At 36.5% G+C, this 20,024-nt stretch overlaps 1 protein-coding gene across 1 annotated transcript in view; it reads right to left on the bottom strand.

The window, feature by feature from the left end:
* ADSS2 (adenylosuccinate synthase 2) overlaps window positions 1-19,771 on the bottom strand; it is a 32,770-nt gene extending 12,999 nt beyond the window's left edge. Inside the window, exons 1-4 of the mRNA XM_019730861.2 lie at window positions 19,352-19,771; window positions 11,530-11,632; window positions 10,578-10,646; window positions 8,523-8,573 (exon numbers count right to left, since the gene is read on the bottom strand). Of these exons, the coding sequence (XP_019586420.2) occupies window positions 8,523-8,573; window positions 10,578-10,646; window positions 11,530-11,632; window positions 19,352-19,534 (406 nt within the window). The 5' untranslated portion in view covers window positions 19,535-19,771. The remainder of the gene's footprint in view (window positions 1-8,522; window positions 8,574-10,577; window positions 10,647-11,529; window positions 11,633-19,351) is intronic.
* Window positions 19,772-20,024: the final 253 nt, after the last annotated feature.

Genomic DNA, 20,024 nt, shown 5'->3' on the forward strand with positions numbered 1-20,024 from the left:
ATCCTCTTTTCTTCGAGTTCTGGACTTCAGAAATCTAGGGATTATTTTGACATGTCCCTCTCGCTCATTAGTCCCAAGCTTCCATCATCTCTCATCGAAACTAGCCTCCTAATGAGTGTGCCTATTTCCACTCTTGGACACCTCTAATTCATAATTTTTAAAGCAGCCAAAGCCATCTTTCCAAGACACAGATATGATGTCACCATTCCTTTGCCTTTAAAACTCAATGGCTTTCTATTGCTGAAAAGAAGACAAAACTCTTTTACATGGCCTCCTTGCATAGGCTGCCCTTTCATTTTACACTACATTCTGCCCCCTTTCTGACCTCTGGCATAAGGGCATTCTTTTAAGTACTTGGCTACAGGCATATGCTTCTCCTTTCTGAATATGCCTCTTCCTAGGCCTGCACACTCCCACTCTGTCCCACCAACACTTCATGAGAATTGGAACCGTGCCAGTTTAGCTTATTAGTTGATTTCCTGTGCCTACAATTTCTCAAATAGTTACTGATTCAATAAATAGCTAGTTTATGGAACAAGCAGGCCTAGGATTTTGGTCTCTGAACTTTTAACCAAGGATTTTTTCTTTCTTTCTGTTTTCTTTTTTTTTTTCATTGTTTCTAAAAATCCTTGTAGGAATATAATTGACAAACCATAAAATTCACCCTTTAAAGTGTACTAAAAGGCAACAAAAGCAAAAATAAATTAATGGGATTATATTAAACTAAAAAGCTTCTGCAGAGCAAAGGAAATAACCAACAAAACAAAAATGCAACCTACCAAATGGGAGAAGATACTTACAAATGATATATCTGATAAGGAATTAATATCCAAAATATATAAAGAACTCATATAACACAACATCAGAAACACAAGATCTGAATAGACATTTTCCCAAAGAAGACATACAAGTGGCCAACAGACATATGAAAAGATACTCAAAATCACTAATCATCAGGACAACCAAAACCACAATGACATGTCACCTCACACCTGTTAGAATGGCTATTATCAACAAGACAACAAATAACAAGTGTTGGCGAGGACGTGGAGAGAAGGGAACAGTCCTGCACTGTTGAAGGTAATGTAAATTGGTACAGCCATTATGGAAAACAGTATGAAGCTTCCTCAAAAAAATTAAAAATAGAACTACCAGGGCAGCCAGATGGCTCAGTTGGTTGGAGCACGAGCTCTCAACAACAAAGGTTGCTGGTTGATTCCTGCATGGGATGGTGGGCTGCGTCCCCTGCAACTAAGATTGAGAACAGCGACTGGACTTGGAGCTGAGCTGCGCCCTCCAGAACTAGATTGAAGAACAACGACTTGGAGCTGATGGGCCCCGGAGGGACATATTACTCCCTGCATTGGGGACATATTACTCCCCAATAAAAGGAAAAAAAATAGGACTACCATACAACCCAGCAATTCCACTTCTGGGCATTTATCCTGAAAAATTGAAAACACTAATTCAAACAGACATATGCACCCTATGTTCACTGCAGCATTATTGACAATAGTCAAGACATGGGAGCAATCTAGGTATCTATCAACAGAGGAATGGATGAAGAAGATGTGGTATTTATATACAATGGAATATTATCCATAAAAAAGAATGAAATCTTGCAATGTGTGACAACATGAAGGTTCTAGAGGGTATTAATGCTGAAATAAGTAAAATAAGTCAGCAGAGAAAGACAAATACCATATGATTTCATTTATATGTAGAATCTGAAGGTCAAAACAAACAAGAAAGCAAAACAAAACAAAAACAGAGATACATAGATACAGAGAACACACTGATGGTTGTCAGAGGGGATGGGCAAAAAGATAAAGGCGATTTAGAGGTACAAATTTCCAGTTATAAAATAAGTCACAGGGATGTAATTTACAGCATAGGCAATATAGTCAATAATATCGTAATAACTGTACAGTGACAGGTTACTAGAAGTCATGTTTATCAATTTGTAAGGTATATAGATGTCGAATTTACATATTATGTTGTACACCTGAAACTAATATAATATGATATATCAATTATGCTTTAATAAAAAGTTTACAAAACAAAACAAAAAAATAAAGTGTGCCATTTAATTATGTTTATTATATTTAATAATGGCTTCTTTTCATTAATGATTGTTACTGTTTCCAAATAAATAAGTTGAAATGCATAAATATTAAACAGAATGACTGTTACAAGGTTCCTAGAACTAGTGGTGGAAGCTGTAAAAGAACTACTTAGAAGTATTACAACACTAATACTGTAGTTACAGGTGGAGAAACTAGAAAAATTCTAGGAAACTTGACCTAAAACCACCCTCTGATTGACTGGCCCCAAGACAGATGTCGAGGAGCTTACTGCCTACGTTTTCTTCTAGGAGTTTTATGGTTTCAGGTCATACATTCAAGTCTTTATAATCTTACTAAGTCAGTTTTTATGTATGGTGTAAGACAGTGGTCCAGTTTTCCCAACACCATTTATTGAACAGAATACCCTCTCTCCAATGTATATTCCTGGTTCCTTTGTCGTAAATTAGTTGACTATGCATGGGTTTATATCAAAGCTCTCTATTCCATCGACCTACGTGTCTGTTTTTATGCCAATACCATACTGATTTGAATACTGAAGCTATGTAACATAGTTTGAAATCAGGGATGATGATGCTTCCAGATTTGTTCTTTTTCAAGACTGCTTTGGCTATTGAAGGTTTTTTGTGGTTCCATATAAATTTTAAGATTGTTTGTTCTATGAAAAATGCCATTGGAATTTTGATAAGAATCACACTGACAGTACAAACATTTTAACATTATTAATTCTTCCAACCCATGAGAACAGAATACCTTTGCATTTATTTGTGTCTTCTTTAATTTCTTTCATCAGTGTCATAGTTTTCAGTGTACAGGTCTTTTTACCTCCTTGTACACAGGCTTTATGGGGTACTCTGTATAATATGGTATAATAGATGGTGACTAAAGGGGTAAAATATGTGTATCTTTTTGTGCACCTTGCTGTATTACGTGGTATGTTAAAATGTATACTAGTTTCTAAGACAAGCATTCTAAACCTTGGCCAATAAATAGCTGTTACATATTATAGGAATTAGTTTACTATCATGTTCCTATTTTGATGCCCAGCCAATAGCCTTTCTTATCCACTTTTTAGGAACCAGAATAGTTCTTAAAAGCTGTTTCATCAAACTCAGACTTTGGAAATCAGTTATGACAAGACTGATATCTTGGAGTAGGCCACTTCTTTTAAATAAAAGAACATTAGCGTTTCATTATTTGTTTTATGTTCTATGTTCAAAGTTACAAAGGCAACTGGCAAACCACAAGTAAATGGTTGATGGAAAGCAGATGAACCGTATTTTTCATAAATTAATTTAGTACCTTGCCAAAGAGCTAATATTTTCTTAGGTCTTTCTAGGCCTCAGGAAGCTGTTAGTATAATCAGAATAATTACTTTCATAAAGCTTCATGGAGGCCTGGAGCCTTAATAGCTCCACTATTACCATTTTTTAAAGACAAGTCTTTGAAGTTGCTTTGAATATCCACAGTATTGTTATCTATAGCCTCATTGTTGCACAGCGTATCTCTATAACTTACTTATCTTTCATTTCCTTCAGGTCTTTATTCAAACATCATCTTCTTAGTGAAACCTCCTTCACCACTTTATCTAAAATTGTAGGTCCCATCCACCTCCTCTTAACTGCCTGACATTACCTGCCTCCTTTCTGATTTACTTTTTCTCCTCAGAACTTATCACTATATGCAATGATACATTTATTACATGTTTATCTTATTATTGTCTTCCTGTTGTCTTCATTACTATACTATAAACTCCATTAAGGGATTTTTATTTTTATTTTCTACTGTTGAATCATCAGTGCCCAGCACCACACCTGGCACAGAATAGGCATTCAATAGCTGTTGAATCAAACGACAGATACTCAACAAACCTGGACCTCAGATGATTAAAAAAAAAATTTTAAGGTCTCAACCATTTTTCAGGCTTCTTTACCTCAACAAGTATCTCTTATATTACAAAATTTGCTATGAGATTCAATAGGACAGGACACAATTATAATGTAATACACAATTCCCTGTATACTTGCTTAAATATGCTAATGTAAACATCTGGCAAACAACTTCATCATTTTTAAACTTCTTTAAAAGAAAACTGACTTTAAAGCAAGACATTTAATGCATTGTGGAGTTAATAATAATAGAGACACGAAACATATGACAATAATAACACAGAGGGACAAGGGATATGGAAGCATTTTTTGTTTTAAGGACCTTAGGTTAAATGTTGTACAAGAACACCTCATTTTACTGTGTTTTGTTTTATTGAGCTTCACAGGTAACTGCATTTTTTTTTCAATTAAAAGCAAGACCTCCCCCCCGCCACAAGCAAAAAGATTATGACTTGCTTTATTGAAATATTCGCTTTATTATGGTGGTCTGGAACCGAACCCACAATATCTCCAAGGTATGCCTGTATTATTTTAAGGTAGATCATGATAATTTAAAGATGCATATTATAAATCCTAGAGCAACTACCAAAATTCATAAAATAAGAGATATAGCTAATAAGCTAATAGTAGAGATAATATTTACAATATTAAATGGAAAAACTGAGGAAAAGAAGAAAAAAGACAAAGAACAGATAGAACAAATAGAAAACAAAGAAATAAATTCAATCATAATGATAATTAACTATATTAAAAGTAAATGGTCTAAACACTGTAATTAAAAAACACATTATCACAATGACTAAAAAGTAAGATTTAACAATATTTTGGCTACAAGAAACGTGGCATAGATATAAAGATACAGATAAGTTACAGATTGTTAGGGGATGGAAAAAGATACACCTTACAAATACTAATTCTAAGAAAACGTTAGTGGCTATAGTAGTATCAAAGTAAACTTCAAGATAAGGAATATTACCATAGGTAAAGAGGACATTTCATGACAAAAGAGTTAATTCATCAGAAACATAATTTTACCATAAATGTATCTAACAGAACTTCAAAGCACAGAAAGCAAAAACTGACAGAGTTGAAAAGAAAAAAAAGACAAATCCACAATTATTGTTGGAGGTCTCAACAAGTCTCTCAATAATTGACAGAGAAAGTAGACAGAGAATCAGGATACAGAAGATTTGAACACACTATCATCCAACTTGATGTAATCAATATATATACAGAACACTCTCCTCAACAAGAACAGAACACATATTCTAAGTGCATATAGAACATTAACTGAAATCGACCATCTATTGGGCCATAAAACACATGTCAACAAATCTAAGACTGACATCATACAAAATACATCCTGTCTACAACAAAATTAAATTAGAAATAAATAAGAGAGAAATTGCTAAAATCTCCCAATAGTTAAAGTTCTGAAGTCAGTGGTCTAATAAGCATCTAAAGAGGCTAGGAAAAGAAGGCATATTAAACCTAAAGAATATAGAAAGAATGGAATAATAAAGAGCTAAAAACCAATGAAATAGAAAACAAATACAGAAAACCCACCAAATCAAATGCTTATTCATTGGAAAAAAATATCAATAAGATAGATAAAGGTCTAGTTAGATTAATCAAGAGAAAATACAAATTACGAGTATCAGGAATGAAAAAAAGTACATCACTGCAAACTCTACAGAAATTGAAAGGATAATATACAAATATTAAAAACCTTATGCCACTAATTTGACAAGTAGGATGAAATGAATACATTTCTTGAAAAACATAAATTATCAAAACTGATACAAGAAGAAACAGAAAAACCTGAATATCTCCATATCTATTAAAGAAATGGAATTCATAATTAAAAATATCCCCATAAAGATTCTATGCAACATTTAAAGAGGAAATAATACTGATCCTACACATACTCTTTCAGAAAAATGAAGGCACTAAAACTAAAGAAAACTACAGACCAATGTCCTTCAGTATGAAAACGCAGTAGATCTTTACCAAATTGGGGGACCTGACTTAGATGCTAGGCATATATATGAATAAAACGGATAAAATTCTTTCCCTCATGGATACCGCCTTGTGTGAGGTGTTTTACTGATGGCGAGACCAACGCCTTAAGGATAAATAACTTGACAGAGGGCACACAATCAACATTTGTGTCCAGATCCCTAAAATTCCAAAATCTAGTATGACTCTATTATACTGTACTCCATATCACCCATCATATTTTGTGCTGACTTAATTGCATGATTTTATAGGAAATTTTTTAAATCCTTGGAAAGAAATACATTAATATTTTTAAACATCTGTGTACCAGATTAGGTCTTGTGCTTAGTTCTGAAGTGAAGGTTCTAATGCCATAATTATAATGGAGCTTATAGAATAGTAAGTCCTCTGGTAAGAGAATCGCTGAAAATTTGAAGCGGTTCCATGGCAATGATTCCCAGCAACTTTCCAGTTAGCTTTTTATTTTTATTTTTTAATGACACCAGTTACTTCTTTTCATCATTTTAGAATTGACTGTACTAAAAATACATGTTTCCTATAAACATTTTAATAACACATATTTCAAAGCATACATATATTATTACATACATTACTACTAACATCTAAATTTTAGTCTGAGCTATCCTCTCCGGATATAATCCTCTATCAGAAAAACTTTCCTTTAAGGATATATATTTATAAAAAAGGAAAAATCATTATTAAAGAAATATGATAAAATTATAAAATTAATTCACATTTGTTATGGTTTAAACCAGATTACTTTCCAATTACTCTGGTCCTTTGATCCCTCTGCCTTTCTTTAGTTTTTGTAGTCTAAAGTAGTTAAGTAACTTGAAAGTTGTCAAGTGACAGACCCAATACATTTGTAATGAAGAAAGGTGGAGAATCCAGACAGGAACACAGACCGTTCTGAACACTGTGTTCTTTCCAACAACTGACAGCATCAGCACACATTTCTGTCTACACATAGCTGGATTCTGATTACCTACATTAAGGTCATAAGTTACTCCAAGGGTACTTACTTGGTACCATCCTATTGTGCAATCCTAAATTGTGGCCCTCAGATTAATATACTGAATTTCACATAGCAGATAACAAAGGACTAAGAGAAAGTTCTGAAGATAAGCAGGGGCTTTCATCATCTAACACAGTGCCTTACTTTACCTATAAGACAGAGGCAATAAATACCAAAAGGCTATATACTCTAAAAACCATGAAAGGGAAAGGAGTTAATGATGACTCATAATAACAGAATATAATATGTATAAGGGTAATAATTAGTGAGTGTAAGCAGATAAAAATACTATAAAAGTAATATACAAAAATATATTTTTCATTATATAACTAAGAGACTGTCAGTAAGAAAAAATACCAGTAACACTGTATTGCTTTCTATATTATAGCATTAAAATGATGGTCTATAAAAGTTTAAAATGAAAGTACTAAGGTAAGTTAGTAACCAAACAATATTTTTTATATAGATGACAGGCAAAAAGCATGATTTTTTTTTTTAAATCAGAAGCGTAAAATAGCCAACAAAAACGACAGATTTACAACCCCCTTCTTTCCTTCCAAAAAGGGTTTCATTTGCTTACTTGACTGATACTTTGACAGGCTACTTCTTAAATGGAGGTCAATGATAAAAGTAGAGCAGCTATTGCCTCAGGAGACATCCACATTTAAGTAGAATTTAAAGGTTCGACCAATCATATAGAAGTTTCTTACATGGTTTATAGTTCTTCCTTCTCTTTCCTAGTTATTGTCCCTTAATCATGTCACTGCTAATTAACAATTCTATCACTTCAGAGACAAGATAATAACAGGGAAACAAACCTCAAATTTATTGGTGGTGGCTGACGTTAATTTTAGAATCTAGTTTGCTTACAATAATGGAGAAGGCTAGTCTGAATAAAGTCTGAATCATTTGAAAGGCAGTATTGCTACATTTTAGGCACAAAAAAAATCACTCTAAAGATTTGCCAGCTAGACCTACCATGTTTCCCTGAAAATAAGACCTAGCTAGACAATCAGCTCTAACGCGTCTTTTGGAGCAAAAATTAATATAAGACCTGGTCTTATTTCACTATAATATTAAGATTGGGTCTTATAGTATAAAACTGAGTCTTATATTAATTTTTGCTCCAGAAGATGCATTAGAGCTGATTGGCTACGTCTCATTTTCGGGAAAACACGGTACTTTTATATGAGTATTAATGTGTGGAAATAAATGCTCTCTGTATTTCAATATGGCTTTTTATTAGAATTACAGATGTCTCATGAAATGTTGCTTATATTATTCATTTGATTAGCTAATTCTTCCTTCAGCAATAGGTAAATTTTAGCCTAGCCCTTATCAAAAAAAAAAAAAAAAAAAAATTAATAAGATTTTATGTATTTGGAACCCAATTATTACAATCCACCCTACTTAGTTTTCACTAAAATTAAAGACAAAATTGGCTACAAAATGCTTTCATTTGAAAAGTCTCTGATAAAAAGATAGTTATATATAAATGCATTATGTCCCTCTTACCAATATGAGCTCTGTCAGATATGATAAGCCTTTTTTCCCAGCCTTCCAGTCCTAGAGGGAAGGGGGGAAAGATACATTTATTTGAATATTTTGTATAATAATTTTTAAATCTTAATTTCTTTAGAAACACAATGTTTACAAGTATTATTCACTGAAATAATCACTTTCATATCTTTTCTTCTGCATAGGAAACATGTTTAACAAGAATTTGCTCATCTGTCATTCATTATATATACAAATACATTCACAAATTCTACATTTCTAAATGTTTTGCTCTAAAAAGCTCCAAACTCAAGCCAGCTATAGCCACATAATATACTTCTAGGAATTCAGAAAGGAAATGGTAAGAAAATATTTTTGTTGGAGGTGGAAGAAAGGTGTGTAGGGCAGAGGGAGAATTTCAAGAAAACAAAATTAATTTTGGGAATTATTTGTCCCAAAAGACAAATTGTTATTTGGGACAAATAATTACTTCCCAAAGACAATTATAAAAAGTGTGATTAAACAAAATAATAAAACAGGATCACTAATTCTTCCAAATTACTATCAGTTACTATATTAGCACACTGAATTGTAGATGAGAGAGAGAGAGAGAGAGAGAGAGAGAGAGAGAGAGAGAGAGAGTAGATGATATACATATCTCCTCGTTTAACTGTGAATGCCTGAGAACAGGGGCCATGGGTTTTCATAACATGGACCAATCATCCAATAAATGTTCAAAAAAAATTGTTGAATGAGTGGATAAATGAAACTAAATAGATATATTTTTTAGACTTTTTTTTTTAAAGATATTTTTTAAATCTTAAATCTTTTTTTTAAAGATATTGTTTAAATCTTAGTAGGCTATATGCATTCTAAGACTAAGCCACCAAGCTCCAAACATTTTCAAAATTAACTTTAGATCTTAAAAATTACTTAATTTTGATAATATCCAAAGATTTATTTTGAAAATTATTCCTTATAGATTGAAGAGGAGAACCTCCTGGGTAATGTGCTAAAAGATAAACCGGAATATTAAGCCTTCCATTTTATAGCTGTTTTTGACATGCAAATGTGTACTCTAAAGATAGCTTAGGGAATATTATAAAGAAAACATTACAAAGAAACTCAACAAAGTGGATTCAGCGAGACAGGCTGGAAGGAAAAAGAGAGCAGGGTCAAGTTTTTCGAGGGGATGAAGGAGAGCACAGGGCAGCATGGGAACCTCAAGCTGACCAACTAAAACAGCTGACACCAATACATAAGTAAAAATGCAGAGAGGACACCAGAGATAGTAGCAAGACAGGGTTCTGTGAAGTCAGACTTAGTTGTCGCAAACACGTGAGGACAGATTGCTACTTTTAAACCTGAAAAACTTTAATAAGGTAATAGAATTGAGTATTTTAAATATGAGCTAAGGGCAAACTACACTAACGATTTTTCTCAATTGTGTATTATTATTTACATTGCCAAAATCCCCTCAAAAACTAGCAAAGTAGCCAAGCTAAATGTAAACAGACGTCCAAAAATCCAAAAGACATTAGGAAAGGTAGGAAATCAAGAAATTTTTTTTAAAGGAGATGGAAGAATACATTGCATAGAAGGAGCATTTCTCTCATTTGGAGAGAGGGACCTAAACAGCCCTCTTTTATCTCTGTGTTGTAGCAACCGAGGGAGCGCTAGGTCCTCTGGGAAACAAGACTGACAGTGGGCTTCTGTGGCTTCCTGACTGCCCTAAGCTAATTTTTGGTTTGGGCAGAGGGTATGCTAATTTGAGCATAAACTAATACATTTCCTAGAATTTTGCCGCCAAGATATAATAAGTTATTCTACCTCCCTAAAGTTTACAGATGAGCAACTGTGTTAAAAAAATCAAGATTATACAATGAACATATGTTTGTTTATTGTTTAAATACTGATAAATAAAATTTAATAACTGACATTAAAAAAACTTGTCCTACAATAACCTGCAATTTTAAAGCACAAGACAAAAATGTTAAGTTTGTCTGGCATGGAATCCCAATAAAACTTTACCAAAAAGTGGTTACCAGGCAAAGCAGATTCATTCTTTCATACCTTTTCCTTTTTGAACATTTTTCTCTGCTTCCTCAAATAATCCGGGTAGATGAATTACCACACCATTTCCTAAAGGAAAACAAACAAATCCCAACCTTAAACATCATAGTTAGAATACAGACATAATAAAGATATTAAAACATAGATATCTACAATATCTAGATGTCTATATTTAGAATAGTAGAGTAGTATTTACCTAGAATAGAAGAGTGAAGGACTTTAATTAATAGGATATTCTAATTTATCAGGGAGTTACCACAGAAAGGATTCCAAATTTTAAAGAGTAATATAATGTAAATACACAATAGTACATAATACATAGAATAAAAACCACTGATATCACATTCAACTTTAAAAGCTCTTTGAAACAAAGTGAAACTGTTATTTTGAAAGAAACTACTTACAGTTTTAGGTAAATTAAACCAGGTCACAGTAGACTCTAGATCTATGTCTTTCAAATTGGAGAATCACAGCTTATTAGTGGTCATACAATAGATTGAGTGGATGGTGATTAGCATTTAAAAAAAAAAAACTACCCTGGAGAAACCCACTGTTGCCCAATATTCTCCAATACAATAAAAATTAAAATTAAAATAGAAAACATCAGATGGCATCACATGTTGTAAGAGTTCAGAATCCATTTATGAATCATAGGCTTGTTTTCCTACTGTGGGTCATAGTGTCTAAAAACCTGATTAGATGACCTAATACTTCTTTATAGAATTAAGATTGCAAATGATCCTACAGAAATGCAAAGCAATCATTCCAAAAAGTATTAGTGCTAAAAGATGGAAAAGCTTTGTAAAATAGCCAAAGTTAGGTGTATTCCAGAAGGTGCCAAGGTCAAGATTAATCATTTGATTGGTGAGTGATGAAACCAGTTTAGACAATGAAAAATGAACAAAATTATCAGTTGGGGGGAAAATCCCCAAGTGGCTCGGTATATACTCACCAATGAATGCAGTAACATTTGGATTGATTATTCCACTGGGTAAAAGATGAAAATCGTATTCCACAGAATCGACAACAACTGTATGTCCAGCATTATTTCCTCCCTGAAATATAAGATGGGAAAATTGAACCTGACAATAAATATGACAAGTAATAATCTCCTTCCAAAGTGAATTAATGATTTCCTGCTAAAATGTCAATATAACTTAAGGAAACCCAAGTATTTGCCACGAAACGTGTTCCCTACAGGCTACAACTGAGTGGCTATCCTCTCCCCTTTCCTCACCAGAGTACACTTGAGTTATTTATTATTCCTGACAGGATCTGGAAATTAAACAACTCAAGTTTCTGAAAGATAGGAAGACATAGCTCTTCTTAAAAGAGAAAATAATGAAAAAGTACAGGGAACAATTAGTTTGTTATTCTGTTTCTGGCACTATGTAAGACATGTAGCAATCTAATTAATTATCGATGATATTTTATCTAAACAAAAAAAATCACTAAAATAGAAAAGAGTAATATATCTAGTGACCCTAACTTAATGTAATCATTCATGTAATTCCCATTGTCCTGAGTGTGTCAAGCAACTTTGTAATCTGAAATTTGTATTCTTACATGGATTTATTAACTAGGAAATGTCCAAGTAACTCGCTCAAATATTGGTTATCCTGAGACCTTAATTTTAAAATTTATAAATCAGTCTAGTGAGTTGGGTTAGTGACATATCCCTTGAATCTGCTCATCTCTGGATAAAGTGAAACACTGGGTTGAGGAACTTCTAAAGCTGAGACTCATACTACAAACCCAAGGCGAAATTTCCATTCTGTGAAACTCATGTCTAATTGGTCTATAAAAAGCAAAATGTGAAGTCAACTGATAAAACTTAGGTAGAGGAGACTGAATATTAAGTGAAAGATAATTTTTCTAATTCCTAAATTTAAAAAGAATGGGGAAAACACAAATCAATTAATTATAGGTTTATATTACTTAAGTAAAAAAAACACAGAATATGTTTAATTAATTGTTATACAAACAAAAAGCTGTGGAATAGCAATTCAGTTCAGTCCCTCTTCTCCCCACCTTTCCCCTACTTTGCAAATCAAAGCAGTCACCCCGTCTGGCCACAGCAACTTGATCCAGCAGGGAAACTTGATCCAAGCCTGACCCAATCAAGCTCCTCTCTCGGGAATTTGATTTTGAATAGAGAGGAAGGAAGTTAGGAGTTAGAGATGCCTGTCACCTAAGGGAGCATCCTAAAGAGAAAGGCTGCCAGTTCGGGCTGCTAAGTCCCGGGGCTGCCTTTGTCTCCTGCCACTCAGAGGCTTGGCCATCCTGCTCTTTCTTCAAACAAATCCCCACTTTGCTTGAGACCATCTCTTTCCATTGCTTGCAAACAAAGAACCCAAATGATTCACAAAACAAACTCATTGCGACAAAGTATGTATACAGCGGGCTCTCTAAATTCACATCCTACACAGTGATAACTAAATATAAAACTGATTACCTTCCAGATTTCAATATTGACGCTGTCAAGAACAAACTAAAACAGGGTACAGGGAAGAGATGAGCATTTAGTTATTTTGTAACTATTCTGTTTTACCACATATACTTTTGCTTCCCAATTCGATTTTAAGCTTAAAACAGACAGAAGACACAAGAGTTTTGATTTTTTTTTCCGTGGCCCCAAAAAACCAAAGGTTGTCAAGTCCAACACTATAATAAAAGTTTGGATGAAGAAATGTTGATAGGTGCAAGTTCCAAATGTCCAGGGAAGATTAAAAAAAAAAAAAAAAAAGTTTGGAAGGGAAGGAAAGGACCTTAGTCTGCACAAGTGACTCCTAATCCTTAATTTAGTTTGCTATACAAATTTAGGTCTTCTTCCCAAAATCACTCTCCCAGCTGAGCCCCTGCTGTGACAGTGTCCACATCCTGAAACAATGGTGTCTCTTTTCCAGCAACAGTAGAGGCCCCGGTATAGAGGGCTAATGACTTCATGCACACAATAGCCCAGGCATTTCTCAGGCCACTTAGGCCTCTACGTGTCTTCTCTTGGTCCTTTTTGCTCTGACTACATGAACATGGTATTGTAATCACACAGCTCAAAATGAACACCAATCAAGAGATGAGAGTGTTTCCTATAATCCACTATGGACTGCAGCAGACAGCAGCAGTGCCTCAAACCCCATGCCTTTATTCCAGCAACCAAAACCAGCGTTCCTCTTTCCTGTTTGGAGTCTTCAAGCTTAGGGAACCTAACAATCTGGAATCCGTGTTTATGCCCTGTGCTGTTTTCTTGGTAAAGACAGTAAGAACCTGTGTCTGTCTTTCCAGATGAACCATTTCACTACTGCCAAATCTACACCACTTGTCAATCCACAGCAATAAATTATAAACAAGGGTGACTGTTCTTTTGTGAGGACATTCATGTAACTGCACGAAGCTTCTGATTTCAAAGCAGAGCACGTTATGTTACTACCAATAAGTTGACCAAATTAAACTATTCAGCAGTAACCAGACATGCTAGATAGGAAGAGAAAACATACACAGGGTATCGGAATTTCTTTTTAGCAAAGACATCCAAGTGCACTGGTCAGTGATCTTTTAAAGACTTAAGATACCACTTCACCGTACATTACTTTGGTTACCTTTCAATCTCATACACAGATAAACGTCACACAAGTGATACAAATCTCAGGTACCTTGTGTTTTATACCTTACGTGAACATTATGAAACAACTTCTCACAGTGAAAGTGGAAAGGGGCATGGCCTTGGAGGATCTTAGGTTCCTAATTAAGAAACTTCAGACTCTAGATATCAAACTCTATTATACACACTTATTGAACAAGGATCAGAGATAACCAGGGTCACAGATGGGAGGACCAGATATGCAACCAAAATATGCATAAGCCAACGACGCTGTGCAGCTCTCTGTAAATGCTTGATAAAAACACCGAATCACTAACTACATTTATGAATATTTTCTTAAAAACACACTGAAATTGAACTGCAGATGACAAGTCAAAAATGTTTTTTCCCACAAATAAGCTCCTTCCTTTAAAAAGGTTTTTAAAAGCTTGATACAGATAGAAACTCTGTTTTTCCAAATTTCATGGGACCTCCTATTTTTTAAAGAAGAATTTTATTATATTGAATTAAATATAATTAAAAATTGGTTCAATGTAAAAAAGAACCATCCCATCGTGGAGCCAGAGCAGCCATGGGAACTGCCCTCTATTTACTGTTCTTTTCCATTGCTTTCCCTAGGCAATACTAAATATCTCAATGTCCCCTTTCCCACATATATAACAGTATTCTAATAGTCACCGATCTTCACCTATTAGTACGCTGCTCATCCACACTAATATTTGGTGTCAAAATCTGACACAGTCCCCAAAGGACAACACAGCTACATTTGTATCCAGTTTCATTCAGTAAGCCATTAAGTATGTATCAGTTTACCAGTTCATTCTAGATGTGTTCTAGGCAACAGTTTTTCCTAGAAATACTTGAAACTATCCAACTGACCCACCCATTCCCATACATTTTTTTTAAAAAGAGTAATACTGGTCAAACACCACTGAAGTGACCTCATATAATTTAAAAACTTCTGCCTCAAAAGTAGAGGTGATGGTATATTATATATACAAATAAGATAGGCTTAAATAGTGAAGAACTTGAGACATCCTCATTGACCAAACTTTAAGATTTACTACCCTCAGGAGAGAAAAACTATTTGCTAGAATTGCATGGCATTCAACTGAACTATGCTGAGGAAATGCATCAAAAAAGATACCAATGTCTGTTATCTATTTTCATCATAAATACAAGAGATAAGACTTTAATACTATTAAAGCCTTTAAACATAATGGTACAATGTAAAAAATACTAGTTCAAATACTAAGTTACAAATGTTAATGCAAGAAATGCTGGAGAATCCACCTGAAACTCATGCCAAGTCAATGAAATTGTCCAAGGGGATGTTAAAATAATTTACCAGAAAGGGTTAAACTAGTGATTTCAAAGAAATTTCTAGGGGGAATCCAGTCACCCAATAAATATATATATATGAAGTTTTACTTTCTCTCTGTCGTACATAGTGCAAGGTGCTATGGAAGAAAACAAAAAGGAACAAGTCCTCTTTTGAAGAAAGCTTGTATACTTGTAGGGAAAATACAGGAATCCAAGAAAGCAAGATTTAACCAAGTATATAGCACACACTGGTACACACTTATGGATGTACTTGGGAACTACTATTAACAACGCATATAAAAAGCAACCCTGATAGTCAGTAGACACAGACCTAGTAATTATTATAAACCTGGAAGAATGGTTTACCTTACATGCTAAGTCTCTACCATCTCCAAAATAATGGGAAGCGGCGGTTTGGGAGATAACTCTTTTAGCTGTATAAGGTCAAGGCATTAAATAACACTTAAATCATTCCCTTTTGCAATGTCTCTGATTATTTCAAGAAGGAGAAAGTCTCACTTTGCTGCTGGTATGTTTTTTACACTTCTTTATCACTTATTAATATAGCTGGTTTCAGAGCCTTCAGCAGATACTAGCCTCTAGCTACAAATTAGCATCTTTTCCACTGAGTTTATTTTTATGGCAAGCTTTTATATATACAGCAAGTGACAGGATCTACTTTCCCTTTATAATTAATTTTAGTTAATATTTTCTCTTTATATTAACTTTAAAACCCCGGGGGGTGGGGGGAGCAGCCAGCACAATGAAAGGGAATACTGTTCTAGTTTTTCCTGATCACAGGCAACTTTACGCCTGTCATTGTAACCAAGACTACCAAGCTTGCTTTCTCCAAGAAAATAAACAAGTCCTTGCTTACAGCCCGGTATAAACTGCAATAGTTAAAATCTCTGTAGTTTCTACTCAACAAAATAAAGGAAATAAAGTATAATAGTTTACTTTGAGAGGATTTGGGGGGAGAAACAGTACTAGGCTTCCTAACAAAACTACTTTTGTGCTGCCAGAAAGGGGTCTTCCTATTCCCATACTTTAACCCTTTGAAAAACCTGCACTAGTACCCTTCTCTGTCCCCACCCTGGCAATACTTATTTCTGTAACAGCTGTCCACCAGACTATAAACTCCTTGTAGACACAATTCCTGCCTGCCTTTCTCAGCTTTTTAATTCTGCAGTTAAGTGGTCCCCTGTAGATACCCATTATGTGATTGTCGGATGAATGAACTGTGCCTAGATTTGACCCTATACTTAATTCTTCTCTTCTTCTTAAAAAATATATTGATTTAAAATTAGGGCATCAGTAGTGGTTGTCCTTTAATGCAAGCCCTACACACTTATTTATGGATCTAAAGTATCTACCAAGTTATAAATAACTCCCTATAAATCCTGCATCTGAAATAGAAAATGCCACTAGCTTTGCATCTATTCTTTCCAAAAAGGCATTTTATATATTAAAATATATAGTTAAATGCACTGTCAGTTTTCCTTTTAAAAACTGTATTTTAAGATGGAAGAAATTCCTTATTTTATGATTCCATTGTCAAAACATGGATATGTTATTTATATGCCACTTCTGGAGAAACAGTCTGTATACAATTTAAGTTTGTGGCATGACTATGACAAAAAAATTATTAAACTCTAACAAAGTACATCTTTTCATTAATATACAAAACTTGAATCATCAAACAAGGCAATTCGAGCTCAAAATGTCTTTCTTAGTGTTGACTTTTCCCAGCCCTCTACACACAATCATTAAGAATTTCAACATTTCATATCCTTCAATTTTGTAAGCCAGAAGAACCTCATTAAGTAGATGTCCGCTTACTAGGGCTGACCAAATGATATGCCGTTCCCAAGGTGAATGAATCACAAGAGATATGCTTAAATTTGTCCATTACTCATCTACTTTCACTAACAAAACTAAAAAGAATCCTTCTAATGATGAGCTCTCAAAAGGCACTAAAAGAATATAAATATTTTAGGCTCTTATAGAAAGAAGACAGTAAGTCAGAAGTTTACAGGTAAGAAAAGCCTGCCTAACAAGTCTGCTCATCTCTTTCTCCTCTATCTTCAGCTAACATTTTAAAACCAAAACTTGGCTCCTCAATCACTTCTCCCTAGACTTTCCAAGGGCATCAGAGCAGATTGGTCCATGACCGCCTTAGAGACTACTTTCATAGTAACATAGCAATACCTCCAATCTACAAATTAATTCTACTATTTTTCAAAGGGATATTAAAATTGAGGATCTTTTCTAATAAATGATATAATGATTACATTCCCCAAACCTTCTCACAACCCATAATGTTACTCAGCCTGACTACTACTATTTCCAGGTAAGGAAGATGGTCAGGAATGACAGTGAAGGAGACAGACAGGCCTCAGCCTCTCTCCCCTTCTACCCAGGCAGAGAGTCAGGTATTCTTATACTTTTTCCCCCACAGCACGGCCAGATCTGATTTGAAAACAAAAGGTGAAGGCTGGGCTTCTGGAACAACTAGCTCCTAAGGCAGCATGGGACAGCATTTCAATGGCAACATCTTCAGGAGCGTTAGTAAGGAAGGTATGTGTGTTGCCAGAGAAGTAGAAGGAGAGAAGGTTGCACTGAAGGGGGAGGTGGTGGGGGTGCTAGTGACAAATCATAAGAAGAGCCAATTAGGCCACAGCTATCTTAGCTGAGGAATGGGCAGGGTGATTTTTGCATGCAGAAAAGCAAGGTAAGTCAGAATCCTGGCATTTAGCTTTTTATGTACCTTGTTTTTGCATGCTCAAATGGTATTTATTCAATTTTAGGTAGAAAGCTTAGAATCAAGAGGGCCTAGTAATTGTTAGAACATACCCAGCCTGGTATCATCATATTGTGCTATATGTGTTCATGAAGAAATATCCTGCGACCAAAACAAACAGCAGTTAACTTCAAATATTACATTACAATTTGTTTGGAAAGTGGTTATTGCTCAACTGTTTCGAATTTTGAAATCGGCAATAGTTATCTAGAAGCCTTTACAAAGGCCTAGCCTCTGGGCTGCTGCAAAGCAAACGACAAATAGGAAGAAAGCGTACACTGAAAACCACGTGTCTCCCGGTAGGAAGTACATTCTATTTCCCGAAAGTTCACTTTCGATGTGAGTGTATCAGTGTAAACATTACTAAACACCAGATTTGATATCCATGTATTTACTTGCCTCACTCCTAAAAGAACTGGGATTCTGTCCTCTGGGACCAGCAAGTAAAAATAACCTCCCTTTAATATTAATACACAGGATACAGAGTGAAAAAAAACGGGGCCATGAAACAGTCCAAAGCCCTGGCGTGTGTTCTCATGTCAACAAAGTGGACCGGAGGAGGCAAAGGTCTGCAAGCCCCGGGCCTGCAGGTGCAGAACCGAGAGCCCGGATTTCAGGGCGTTTCGGAACAATCCATTCCCACCTGATTTCCCTGGGTGGGAGGGTGATGGGAAGGAGGATGAGGCCGAGTTAGTCTCCGCTCGGAGTGGAGCGCAGGCCTCGGGCGGTAGCTCCTCAAACTCCGACCGTATCCCATCCCCACCCCGGCGCCAGTCCTGGAGCCGAGCACTGGTCCTCAGACCGAAAACTTCCAATCCCCAGGCATCGCGCATCTCCCCCGGGGTCCCGGCCAACCCGCATTTTCCTCCAGAGTCACGCTAACCCCACAACCCAAGACCCCAGGTCAGGGGTCTCTGACCTCCCGCCATTTCTCCACATCGCCGCAGCACAGAGCAAGAGAGAAGCTCAAGGTGACACCTGATTTCGGACGGAGAAGCCGGGTTCTGGGCCCGAGGGCCCGGGCCCGGCTTCCCATCAGCCCGGTCGCCTCACCTGGCAGCGGCACACGATGTCGGCGTCCTGCGCCAGCAGATCCACCACCTTTCCTTTGCCTTCATCGCCCCACTGCGCGCCGAGCACTACGGTTACCCGGTTCCCTCCGGGCCGCGCCCTGGGGCGGCCGCAGTCGCCGTTGGGCAGGGAAGATGCCGCCGGGCTGGTCACGGCGAACGCCATGGCTCCAGTGACGCGAGGAGAAGCCGAAGGAGACGAGGGAGGCGAAGAGTGCGCCAACTGAACTGCTCTGCGGCCGCCAGCCACATGCAGAGGAAGAAGGAGCCACAGGCGGCCCCGCCCCCGCCCCCGCCAGGCCACCACCCTCCAGCGAGGCCCCGCCCCGCTCCGCGCCACAGGCCACTCAAGGTGGGACCATGACTGCCCCGCACAGGCCGGCCCCGGCAGCACCGCCCTGAGAAAGAGGCCCTTGTGGCGGCAACCACCGCCACCCGGACCGAGGCCACGCCCCTTCCGAGGACTGGCGCGCCACTCCTGTGCGAACCCCGAGAGCGAAAGGGGACAGGGGCGGGGCTTCGAGCGTGCTTCAGCCTCAACGCCCCGCCTACCCGCCCTTCCTCCCGTTCTTCAAACTGCAGAGGCGCGGAGGTGCTCGCTGGAGCGTCGGACTACAACTCCCGGCATGCAAAGCTCTGGGTTGAAATGACGAATT

This window comes from Rhinolophus sinicus, linkage group LG12, assembly GCF_036562045.2.
Source record: "Rhinolophus sinicus isolate RSC01 linkage group LG12, ASM3656204v1, whole genome shotgun sequence".
NCBI classification, from domain to species: domain Eukaryota; kingdom Metazoa; phylum Chordata; class Mammalia; order Chiroptera; family Rhinolophidae; genus Rhinolophus; species Rhinolophus sinicus.